General features: G+C 40.5%; 1 protein-coding gene across 19 annotated transcripts in view; it reads left to right on the top strand.

Annotated features, from left to right (window-relative positions):
* The window catches only part of ELMO1 (engulfment and cell motility 1), a 589,252-nt gene that overhangs the window by 344,043 nt on the left and 232,096 nt on the right, over positions 1-13,113 (top strand). For all 19 annotated transcript variants that reach the window (XR_010158837.1, XR_010158836.1, XR_001719198.4 and 16 more), the window contains one exon: positions 2,195-2,303. Coding sequence is in view for 13 of the 19 variants with exons in the window: in XM_003950985.6 (XP_003951034.1) it covers positions 2,195-2,303 (109 nt within the window). In the remaining 6 variants the exon portion in view is untranslated. The remainder of the gene's footprint in view (positions 1-2,194; positions 2,304-13,113) is intronic.

Genomic DNA, 13,113 nt, shown 5'->3' with positions numbered 1-13,113 from the left:
GAGCCGAGGAAAACTATCTGTCTTCTGTCTTCTCTTTATGTTCTGTCTTCTGGCTCTGTTTCTTTTTTTCAGTTCATTTCTCCCATCATTAGGAGCTTCAGATTTGCTCTCTGATCTGGCTGTCTCAGATACAAAATATTTAGAGGGGAGATAAAATTCACTGATTAATGGAACTTATTCTCCCCTCCTGCTTTCTGGAATGGGAATTTCTGGTTAGAATCAGAATGGTTTCCCTGAAAAGGAAAAGGGTGATTCAGGCTGAGTGAAATGAAATTGTCTATGCTTGGGCAGACTGAGTGCATATGTTTTGGGGAGGCCAGCCCACTGCCCAGCTCACCTCAGTGGGCTCTGACCTTCATCTCTATCTGGAATGTTCTTTCTCACATACCTTGACATAGCAAGGTCTTTCTCATCGTTTGATTCTCAATAGTCCGAGAACCTTCCTTGATCACCTGGTTATCTAAACTCCCCTCCCCAAGCATTCCCTGTTACTCTCTGTCACTCAACAAGTTATTTTTTATTTTCATAGCACTTGCGATAAACTATAACTACCTCTTTTGTTTTTGTGTCCTTCAATTAGAATGAATGCTTAATGAGGTCAGGGCCCTTGTCTATTTTATGGGGCTCAGCCATCTTCCTGGTGGATAACAGGTGCTCAATTAATACTGTTGACTAAGTGAATAAAACACCTGTCCCTGCCACTGAAGAGTTCATATTCTGTGGAGGTGACAAAACAGTGAGTCACTGCACAGCATCATTGTAGATGCTACTGAGAGATGATCATTCAAAGTGGTGTAGCTATTAAGGAAGTCCCAGACAACTCTTACTGGGGATGAGTTTTGGAGAAGAAGCTTTGGACATGGATAAAGTTCCATAACTTGAGAGTTTTGTTATTTTGTTTTGCTTTTGTTTAATCTATGTGTAGAGTAATTCCCTTAGTTGAGAGTGATAGGAACATCTCAAATTAGCTTAAGAAAAGAGGATAATTTATTAGATGGACAAAAGAATTTTCAGAGGAGGGATTGAGCAACCAAAGGGGAAAGACAGGGAAGTAGTTGTGCTATAGGAACAGGGGGACCAGTAGGAATAGGTGGAACCAGTCTCAAACACTTCTAGGTCTCTTGCTGTCTCTTGTCTCTGTTTTACTTTGCATTTTAGTTTTATTTTCTTTTTTCTAAGGGCCAACATCCAGGTAACTCCTAAGTCCACACTCCAGGGGCACCGTCAGCATAGTTGAGCCAGTATTCATTCATTCTTTCATTCATTCTTTCATTCATTCATTTTTTCTTTCTTTCTTTCTTTCTTTTTTTTTTCTCTTTCTCTCTTTCTTTCTCTTTTGAGGTGGATTCTCACTCTGTCACTCAGGCTGGAGTGCAGTGGCACTATCTTGGCTCACTGCAACCTCCGCTTCCCGGGTTCAAGTGATTCTCCTGCCTCAGCCTGCCCCCTAGCTGTGATTAAAGGCACCTGCCACCGCGCCCAGATAATTTTGTTTTTATTTTTAGTAGAGAGAGTAGTAATTTTAGTAGAGATAGTTTTTATTTTATTTTTAGTATTTTATTCGCCATGTTGGCCAGGCTGGTCTCCAACTCCTGACCTCCAATGATCCGCCCGCCTCGGCCTCCCACAGTGCTGGGATTACAGACGTGAATCACCATACCCGGCCCCAGTTTTTCTCTTAGTATGAAGTCTCAGGGAAGGACTCTGACTGGTCCATCATGTCACATTTTCCAGGCATGATTTATTCAACTGATGCCAGAGGGTAAGATCTTGTAAGAATATGGACTTCCTTGGAAAATATCCTATTGAAGTTTGAGACTGAAGTCACAGAAGGAGTTACTATTCCCAAGAAAAGAGGACAGAAATGGGAGGACAAGAGAGTTGTTTGGTCACTGAAGTAAAAAAGTCTTTATTGTACTATTCCAAAACACTCTCCAGGCTTCTCTGTGTAAATGGGAACGAACAAGCAAAATATCCTCTTTTACAGGGTTGAAGAGGGTTGTCAAAGATTTGGGGGGGATAAATGAGACTTTTCGGTCCTGTATACTTGGAGTACTATTTTGTCCTGGCCCCAAGAGTCTTCGTTTGGGGATCTGAAGTGGATCTATGTATTCATCTATTGGAATGAAGGTGATATTCTTGATGTTTTCCACAATTGAATTTCCTTTCTAATCTGTTCCCTTTCCCATTACAGATTGTGCTTGAGAACAGTAGTCGAGAAGACAAGCATGAATGTCCCTTTGGCCGCAGTAGTATAGAGCTGACCAAGATGCTATGTGAGATCTTGAAAGTGGGCGAGTTGCGTAAGTATACTTATTTCCCACATGGGTGTGAAGCTGGCAGAGTCCCAGCTTCCAGGGTTGTGCCCCTACCTGTACGAAGAAATCCCAAGATGCCGACAGCTTCTTACGGTCATCACTGTGGATAGGTTGATTATTATTTGGCTCAGGTTTACAGCATACATACTTTTGCATGTCTGGTCTGGAAGTAAATGTGATTAAAACCTATGAGAATGGAGAAATTTGCAGATCATTGTGGCTGAGTTTCAAATATCATGAAAATGAGTACATATTAAAACAGGCTTGCTTCTGTTCAGGAAAAAAAAATCTATGGATTTCTTTTTTAAAATTCCAGTTTATAACCTTCCAGTAGATCATTTTCTTTTCTTTCTAAGCAATTTTTCTCTATAAAGAAAAATTGAATACCTTAATGAAATTCTCTTGCTCTCAGTGTTTCTGTTGTTTGGAATACTTTCTCTAAGAAAGAAGAAATTATTAAAGAAAATGGGTAGCTGAAAATGAAAAATGTGGTCAGCAATATTTTTATTGCTCTTTTTCTTATATCACAAAATTTATGAGAGTACATACAGAAAAAGAAAGGATGATAATTTTCTTGCCTTTTGTTCATTGGCATAATTTAGCTTTAATCTACGAAGGTGGATATGATTTAACCTGTCCCTATTATCATTGTCGATGTTGAACCTTCTTAAAGTGGTTTACTTCCATTCCAACCAACATCTAGAAGCCAGCACACATATAAATCTTTCCTCACAGGCTTAATAACATGAGCACCAGAAAAGACTGTTTATACCAGAAAAATGTTGGGGTGTTTGGTATTACTGTGAAAACATAAATATTCAGTTGCCTGCTCGAGAGCTTAAAATAATGGCCTGAAATGATTAATGGGAGGAATCTGATGATTACATTGGAAAGAGAGTTATGTTTTATTTACAGTGTAGAACTGACTACAGGTACTGCTGAAATAAACTAGAAAATTTAATACTTAGTAAGGAAAAATACTAAGAAATTGAGCCTGGTTGGCCAAGTGGAAAACTTTATCATCTTCCAGTGTGGGCTCATGGGAGGAAGCAGCCAATGATGACATGGAACATGAGCATTTTTGCATTGGAACAGTAGCATGTAACCTGAGAGATCTCTGCATTCACCTACTCTGGTTTACAGCTCACCAAATGTGAAGATTTCTGTTTACATGGATCCTTGACTTGAGTTATCCTTCTTACTCCCTAATTACACTAACTCGCTGAGATTTCAGTGTGCAGTATCGCTTACTGTTTACTCAGCTTAAGGATGTAAGTCCTAAATCAAACAAATCCTGCTGAATTCCTCTGTCTGATAACTGTGACTGTTTCATGTTTATCTCAATTTCATGGGGGAAATTGGTGAAAGTTGCTGGCTGGAAAACATGTCTGGACCATCTGGGAGTTAATTTTCAGTAACTGGAGTGAGTAGTGGTGTTCTACCAGGCAGGTGTTTCTGTGTCCAAGGTACTGCTCTGCACTGCCCTTCGTTGTCTCCTCCTTTCTGATGACAACCTTTGGCTGTTTATGCTCATCTTGATGGCAGCAGAAGGCCCACTCTCCATGTGTACCTTCACTCATGTTCTATGACATGCCGTGCCCAGCTATCTGCTCTTCTCCTTTGCCCAAGGGACATATGTCTGTCCTGCTAAAAGTAAACACATAAGAGTGATCTGGTGTAGGAGGTAGAGATTGCTGGGAATAGAGGGGAACTGAGTTCAGCTCTGCTACTTAGGGCCTTGTGTCCCTGAGTGAATTACTCACAAACCACACTGTGCTCCTACACCTCCAGGTTCTCTCCAGAGCAGAATGTCTAGAAATGGATTGGTAGTATTTTGGGTGGTGATTTGAGTAGTTGTGTTCATTTTCTGGCTGAAATTGCAGTGATCTCAGTGAGAGGAGCTCTATGGGAACAGCCTTATTCAACCTGGGGGGAATAGTTTGGAAGAGATGGTTGAATTCCAGAGCAGGTGCAGGCAGGGTAAACATGACCCTGATGTGGGCTGGCCTCTGGGTCAGTGGATCCCCATCCAGTGGGTGGAGGGGACCTCAGCTGGCAAGAATCTGGGCAGGTAGTCCTCCTCAGGTGAATGTTCATTTTGTGCTTGGGGATGGGGTGGGGACAGAATAGGGGATAGGGCTTGACATCTGGCAGGTGTAGAGTAGCCCTCCTGGCCTTTCCAGGACCTGGTGGTCAATCCAGGAATCAGGGCAGAACTCCATTTGTGGGCTGAAGTAACAGATTTGAGATGAAGGCAAACACCTCGCAGGTCCCTGGAGATGCCACAGATGCTCTTCATGCACTGAAGACTGTTCCATCTCCCACCTTCTGATGGAGAGAAGACTCCCAACATTCTGCCACAACTCACTCAGGCCTGGTTTCTGTATTGAGACTGGGCTTGGGCAGCTGAGGCCTGGCATTGTCAAAGCAGTCTCTCTTCACCTAAGATGACAAACACATTTATTAATTTGTTCAATGAAAATCTATCCAGTACTTACAACATGCCACAGACTATGAGGGACACTGCAGGTACAAAGGAACCAGATATGGTCCTTGTCCCCGAAGGAGTTCAGAAAATTTCCTATACACTTCAGAAAGTGGAAGAATGAGCTGGGACTGATACTTTTTCCTATGAGTTTTGTCATTATGTTTTTTAACACATGCCCATCATCTGTCCTGAAGAATAATTTCCCCAATGTTGTGATAGTCATAAGTTTAAGTTTTTAGTTTGACTTATTGCTTGCCATCATCTGCAAAGCCCATTCTGGAAATTTGTCAAGGCTTACAAAAAACATTTATGTTTCTGAAGCCTACATGCCCAAATGAGTTGTTTTCTGCTCATAAAATATTAAGGATTGTTACTTTCTGATTGAATGCTAGACACCAAATGATAAAACACCCTGTGGTAAGAGCAAAATTGCTTTTTAATGGATTGCTTTTTGCCCATTGCCATATTAAATAAGTTACTAGTATGCAAAGCTAATCTGAATACACCCTTATGTTGAAAGAAATGCCTATTTTTCTTCTAAGGAAAATTAGATTTACACACAAATCTATCTTCACTTGGTTTGTATGTGACTATTTTTCTCCATTCCTAAGTTCATAGTTCTGAGCACTTCTCAGATTTGTGTTAATAATAAACCTTGAAGACCATGGTCACTTTAGTTCTATAAGCAAGTGCTAAGACCAAAGAAGTACTCAATTAAAAATCTAACTGCTGGGGAGAAAGGATGTTTACAAAAGTAGAAAGATCCAATTTTCTAGAAAGCATTTCTCTTTTGATTTTAATTTTTTGTCTCTTGAGGAAACCCACCTCTGAAATACCAATTATATTTTGGTGTCTAAAGCAAACATATTAATGTTCAATTAATTACTGATACCAAATATTTATGTTCAGTTTTCTAAGGTTGCTTTAAAAAAAAAAACAGCACTATTTTCCTGCTTCCCAATTATTGACATTGCAAGAAGCAAATGTTACCTCTAATAGCGTCGTCCAAAATAGTGTCTATTTACATTCTCAGAGCACTTTGTCAAGGTTATTCAGTTGAAGGCTGTAACACTCTCAGGAGTTAATCAAGAGCAATGGCATCTATGTTTATTAGTGAAGGGAAGACTTACTTGCACCTACTGCATATCTGAGTTTACTGAGCTCAAACTGGAATTTAGGAAGCCAAAAAAAAAGAAAAAGAAAGACAGTGTAGACAGAGGCAAGAAAGTAGAGTGCATTTGGGCATCTGAATGACCCATCTTGGAATCACAGCTCAATCACTGGCTGTATGCCTTGAGAATGTTTCTTCTCTGTTCTGAGCCGCTGGTTCCTTATTTATGAGATAAATGAGGAACTGTGCTGCACACAGTTGGTTGGAGCCTGAAATGAGATAATGGATGTTGTCCTAGTTAGAAGATGAGTAATTTTAGGGCCGGATGTGGTGGCTCACGCCTGTAATCCCAGCAGTTTGGGAGGCCAAGGTGGGCGGATCACAAGGTCAGGAGATCGAGACCGTCCTGGCTAACACGGTGAAACCCATCTCTACAAAAAATACAAAATTAGCCAGGCATGGTGGTGGGTGCCTGTAGTCCCAGCTACTTAGGAGGCTGAGGCAGGAGAATGGTGTGAACCTGGGAGGCGGAGCTTGCAGTGAGCTGAGATTGCACCACTGCCCTCCAGCCTGGGCGACAGAGCGAGACTCTGTCTCCAAAAAAAAAAAAAAAAAAAAAAAAGAGTATGGGTAATTTTTTTTGCAAGTGATAGAACCTCACTTTCCATGAGCAAACTGAAAGTTAGGTGAGGAGGGTGCTGTGGCATAAATGACAGCTGGATCTAGGGCCTGGAACAATGTCCCTTGTTTCTTTATCTTCTATATATTGGTTAAAAGTTTTCTTTTTAACCTGCTTTATTCATGAGGCTCTTTTGTGAGCAAGACATATTTTCTCTTAGTTTCAGTTTCAAAAATTACAAAGAAGAATACTTAGGGACCTGGATGTGGTCACATATCCCCATAGCCTGGATTGGAAAATTGGCAGCCCCAGTCAGAAGAACAAGATTGAAGATTGAGGGATGATATGGTTTGGCTGTGTCCCCACCCAAATCTCATCTTGAATTGCAGCTCCCATAATTCCCACGTGTTATAGGAGGGACCCAGTGGGAGATAATCGAATCGTAAGTGTGGTTTCCCCTGTACTGTTCTCATGGTACTGAATAAGTCTCACGAGATCTGATGGTTTTATAAGGGGAAACCCCTTTTGCTCCGTTCTCATTCTGTCTTGCCTGCCGCCATGTAAGACTTGCCTTTTGCCTTCCACCATGATTGTGAGGCCTCCCCAGCCACGTGGCGCTGTGAGTCCATTAAACCTCTTTTTCTTTATAAATTACCCAGTCTTGGGTATGTCTTTAGCAGCAGCGTGAAAACAGACTATTTCAAGAAAGGAGCAAGTCTTCAAAAGAAGAGTTATATTCCCTGCACACTGACCCTGTGTGTGCAGGGTCAGTGAGAGTGGAGGGGGCAGGGAGTGGTGCCCTTACAGAAAACAGGAGGCATAGCACAGATGAATACACATGTGCTTACTGTCAATGTGAAGTCATTAAGAAGATGCCCGGCTCCTAGCTGGGGAAAAAGAAATGGTAGCTATTTTTTATTGTTGTTATTAAAGCACTTGTCCTGAAAGAAATAATAAATTATTGGCTGGGCATGGTAGCTCACGCCTGTAATCCCAGCACTTTCAGCGGCCGAGGCGGGTGGATCACCTGAGGTCAGGAGTTCGAGACCAGCCTGGCCAACATGGTGAAACCCCATCTCTACTAAAAATACAAAACTAGCCGGGCATGGTGGTGCATGCCTGTATTCCCAGTTACTCAGGAAGCTGAGACAGGAGAATCACTGGAACCCAGGAGGCAGAGATTGCAGTGAGTCGATATTGCCCCATTGTACTCCAGCCTGGGTGACAAGAATGAAACTCTGCCTCAAAAAACTAAAAACATAAGTAAATAAATACATTGTTGATGAGTGCCAGGAATACTTGATTTCTGGTACAAATGCATCAATTACTCTCTTTTGAATAGGTAGAACCTTACCCAATTATATTCCGATGTCAGGTAGAGCTAAGATATTTTATTTTCCTCACTCATTCATTTATTCACTTAATAACTGTAGGGCTCCTCTATGAGTCAGGATCTGGGTCACTGTGGACATGGACTTAGAACCCATTCTCCATCCTCAGGCAGCTCACACTAACTGGAGGGTCCTTCACATAAATAAATGATTATAAAACATTTTTCCATTTGTAACATTACATTTGAGTCACATTCATATCTCTGGGAGGCAATACTTCATTCCTTCTGTTTGTGAAGAACTGGGCAGGGCTGGGGAAAGGAGAGTCTTGCAAGGTGTGATAGAGAAGAAGAGATACCTGCACGTGGGGTTCACAAAGACAAAGAGATATCAGGCAGTCATGGCTGTGTGGATGGTGGGAGGCGGCTGTTGAAAATTCCAGGCAGTGAGAAATGGTAGGCTAGAAGACCTGGAGGTTCAAGGGATTCTAGTTCCATGTAGTTAATGCAGAGGGTTTGAGGGAGGAAGCAAAGGGCAGAGGTGCTAGCAGAAGCAGTTGTCAGATCACAAGTATTTGCCATGCAGAGAGTTTTGACTTTACCTTACAGGCAGTGGAAACCAATAGAAGGATTTTAATAATGAAAAGAAATGTCCCAGTTATGGGCATAACACGCTAGAATTAGATTATATTTTCTGGGTGTGACAGAACTTGTGAGCATGATGGTGTACAGGCTCACCCCAGTCCTGGCCTAATAATGCAGCAGTTAGGACAATTTCAGCTACAAGTAGTAGAAATCTCAACTCAAAATGTCCTGCCAAGGACGTGTATTGCATAAGTCCAGAGTTGCGTAGATCCTAGAGCTGGTTAGCATCCCTGTCCGGTGATGTCATTAGGGACCCAAGTTATTTTCATCTTTCTGTTCTGTGTCTGGTAGCAAGATGATGGCTACCTTCACATAGTCAGAGGAACAAGAGGCCATCTCTTCCGGTGGATCTCTTTTAGGTGTGTAGAAGTGTTTTTGGAAGACTTTCAGCACACTTTCTCTCGTGTTTTCTTGGCTGACACTTTGGCGTGTGACTGTGCCTAGCCCAGCCATGGACAGGGAATGGGACTGTCCAGAGGTTGGATTAGGCATTACCTATTACCCATTAGTATAACATACCTCTCCTGAGTATGTTATATGACCACAGGATGTTAGATATCTAAAGAAAACTGGAGTTATGTTAAGATGGGATAAATAATTACTTGAAACCCTTAATTCTGTCTCTTTACAGTCTTTTCTGCAGTGTCCTTACTGATGCAGAAAACCATAACAAATTGAAGCCAGATTACATTCCTCTGTCATTTTGTCTTCATTGAGAATTGGGGAAATGCACTAGTATCTTTTTAAATGCAGCAATATCAAAGATTGCAGAAAAATGGAAATTGAGGTTTGATTATAATGCATTTCTTCTTTCATCACTAAGATGCTAGGGCTCCACTGCATTACTGTCCTTTTAGCAAATGGATATTTCCACTTCTTCAATTATGCTTTTGTGTGGGGGTTATTCTCAGGTGTATTTTGAAGAGCAGAATGGACATACATTTGTGATTGAAGCCTTGAAACAGTTTTGCCAAATTCACCTGTTTGACCGTTTATAATTAGATTACAATTTAATACTACTGCTCTGGGTTTTTTTTTTAAAAAAAGCAAGAAAGAAACTTACATTACACATTATGAAAATGTTCACCATTTCCTTACTTTGTCTTTCCATGGCAATATTTATTATAATACACCAGTGGTGCCGAGTGGAGCACCTTGTATAATTCATCACCCAGACACCTCTGCTTTAGCAAGTAAAAATAACACAGATGAGCAACCTGAAGGACTGTTTGGAGTGCAGCAGCAATTAGAATAGACACTTAACTCTGGGACATTGGTGTTTTTGTACCTTGAGAAGTACCATCCATCACTTTCATTCTTGGGGAAAACATTCTGGCTAAAGAAAACTCAAGAAAATTAGCTTTTAACAATTAAATCTCTTAAGGACCTTTTTTTTCCCTCCAAATACGAGCTTGTACTCTTGCTTATGCAAAGTGGAATGCTCTCAGATCTTGATTCTGCCCTGAATTTTCACGTTCTACTCTTACATTCTATTTCAACCTTAAGTTTAAAGTAAAACAAAAACAAATGTTCTAAAGCCTAAGTTTGACATTAGGAAGTTGCAGACACTTTTGGTCTAAATTAAAATCATCATAGGAGAGAGCATAAAAGTCATTTGAAGGTGATTGTTTTAAATAATTATAAAACTAATAGTGGGATTTATAATGGTATTCTCCGAGGCAGGAGAGAACTTCATGTAAAATTCTTGCATTCAGAATCAGAAGCCCTTGTGATAGGCATAGTTGATACGAGGACTTTTGCCATGATGGTTAACCTTCATCTTGCCCCTTACTGTCCCCATCTGTAACATAGGGATATCATCATCAGTCATCATCAGTCATGATCGTCATCATTCTCATCTGAGAATCAGGTGAGGCAATGTTAGTTAAAGTGCTTTGTTAACTGTAAAATGCACTATTTGTGGAAGAAATAAATTAACTTGAATATGCACAAGCTTAGAGATACCAAGATGCATCTTGCAGCAAAGCCAACTGTTTCTGTGCATTTTGTGGATATCCTAAGAATCTGAAGTTCTGTGGTGCTTTGTTTGTGTTTCAGAAAGCAGTACTTGGAGATACTTCTGAAATTGCAGGAAAATGTTCATCCCCATAGGAAGTGGTTACAGAGAGCAACTAAACTTGGCAGTTTAAAAGGAGACTATACCAAGCACATCTCAATTATAAATGGATGAAAATAATATTTATCATAGACTTTTTAAGGACTTATTCTTTTTTACATTATTTCTGAAAAGATATAGCTGGCCCCAATCAGCATCCATTCCTGTTGTCTCTTAGAGGTCATGGCTAAGAGGTGAGCCTGGTAGATTTGCCCAAGCTGGTAATGAGAGATACAGACCTGTTGAAAGGCACAGGCTCCCATTGTCTTCTTAACGCCTTATAGAAACACTTCTGGTTCATCTCAAGCATCGTTTGGGTGACTGTTCTGATTCCTCGCCTCATCCTCACTGTGGGGGGGCATTACAGCTCCCTCAGAACTCCTGTAGCACTTTATCTGTGTCTCTTTGTTATGCTTTCTACTGTTTATTAATACATACCCTTTTCTTTTTCTTTCATTCCTGGCCTCACTTCCCCTAAAAATTGGGGTGGTTTATAGGAAACCTTGAAGATAATAAAAAATAATGATAAATGGTAAAAACCAGGGCAAATAAAAAGTAAAATGAAAAAATGGATGATGAAAAGTACATGTTACAAAAGCCTTTGCATTTGCTAGCAGTGGACACTGAATTTGGCTCAAATATTCATTTGTCTCAGGGAAGCAAGAGGAGCTTGAAAATATGAAACAGGTCAGTGCTCCATCTCACATGAATAAGCTCAATGTGAAAACCCAGATGCTAATTTCAATTTAAACCCAATAATGTTAAAATAGTATTTCATAATATTTAATATATTCATTAAAGATGATGGACTAGGACACATTCTTATCATTAAAAAAAAAATCTGCCAGAAAGTGACAGGCTAGCATCATTCTTAAAATAAGGATACCAAAACAGCTTTCCCATCAAAAACTGAGACTAAACTGGGATGCTATATGATGCTGATTATTATTCACCATTACTATTTCTCCTTGATCTGGAAAACTTACAAACACATTAGAGGTAGAGTTCATCGATAGAAACAAATATTTTAAACTGTAGGTAATAAGACTTTCTATCCCTGAAGAAGCAAAGGATAAGCTAATGTGGTTTAGAAGAGTAGCTAGATAGTGAATAAACGAAACTTTGTAGATGTTCCATGTGTCAGCAATAATTATAAAATGGAAAGAAAAGATTATAACAGTAGCAATGAGAATGTAAACTACTTTGGAATAATCCCAATGGAAAACATCTTGGAAACTTAGGTGAAGAAAACTGTAAGACTTTGCCAAAATATACAATAGACATTTCAAATAAATAGAGAAGCAAAATGTTTTCTTCCTGGTTAGAAAACAATGTGCAAAGGTTGCAAGTTCCTCTACATTAGTGGACAGGCTCATATCACATTCCAAAGTATCACTGGGAATTAGGATGGAAACTTCACGGGATGACTCTAGACTTCATTTGAAAGAATAAGGGTATGAGAATTGGTAAGGGAGAATTGATATAAAGAATAGCCATAGAAAAATAATGTAAATAAAAATATATTTTTAAAACTTTTTTTTTTTGGCAAGAAAGTTCAAAGATTTCCTTTTTTTTTTTTTTTTTTTTTTTTGGAGACAGGATCTCACTCTGTTGCCCAGGCTGGAGTGCAGTGGTGTGATCTCGGCTCACTGCAACCTCCACCTCCTGGGTTCAAGCGATTCTCTTGCCTCAGCCTCCCGAGTACCTGGGATTACAGGAATGCACCACCACACTGGGCTAATTTTTGTATTTTTAGTAGAGATGGGTTTTCACCATGCTGGCCAGGCTGGTCTCGAACTCCTGACCTCAAGTGATCCGCCCGACTCAGCCTCCCAAAGTGCTGGGATTACAGGTGTGAGCCACTGCACCTGGCCAAAATAACTCATTCACCCAGGTTCATCTATAGTTATGCCAACATTTTGCCACATATGTTTTATCATTCACCCTCTTTTTCTCTCCTTCTCTTCACACACACACACACACACACACACACACACACACACACACAGTCATGTATTGTTACAAAAATGTTTCTTTTAGCCAAAAAAATTGTTTTAAAAAATATAACTTGAAGAAAAATTCAAAATAGTAGTATTTTAAATCAGTTCTAACTCCGGCCTCTTGTGTCTGAAAGAGCAAAAGGTGCTGGAGCCCTGCCTGGCAGGAGGCTTGCCCGGGAGGGCTGTGGAGGAGGAAGGGACTCTGCTGCCACGGAGTGAGGCTCCATCTGGAAGTGGTGTCCAGAGCCTAGCTGAGCACCTCTGCTTGCCCTTAGAGATCTGAGAGAGACTCACTGCCGCCTAGTTCTTCCCAAAGCAGGTCAACGGTGTTGCTGTCAGGGACCTTCCTTGGGTGAAACTTACATCCACCTTCCCTTCTGGTCTTTTCCAATGCTAGTGGATGTCGTTTTCCTAAAATCCCAGTGGTTATATACATGAGGAAGTTTAAATTCAGGATACAAGCATCTTATAGCAGGAGAAACATCA

Source organism: Pan troglodytes, chromosome 6, assembly GCF_028858775.2.
Source record: "Pan troglodytes isolate AG18354 chromosome 6, NHGRI_mPanTro3-v2.0_pri, whole genome shotgun sequence".
NCBI classification, from domain to species: Eukaryota; Metazoa; Chordata; class Mammalia; order Primates; family Hominidae; genus Pan; species Pan troglodytes.
This window is presented reverse-complemented; position numbering and strand designations above follow the sequence as displayed.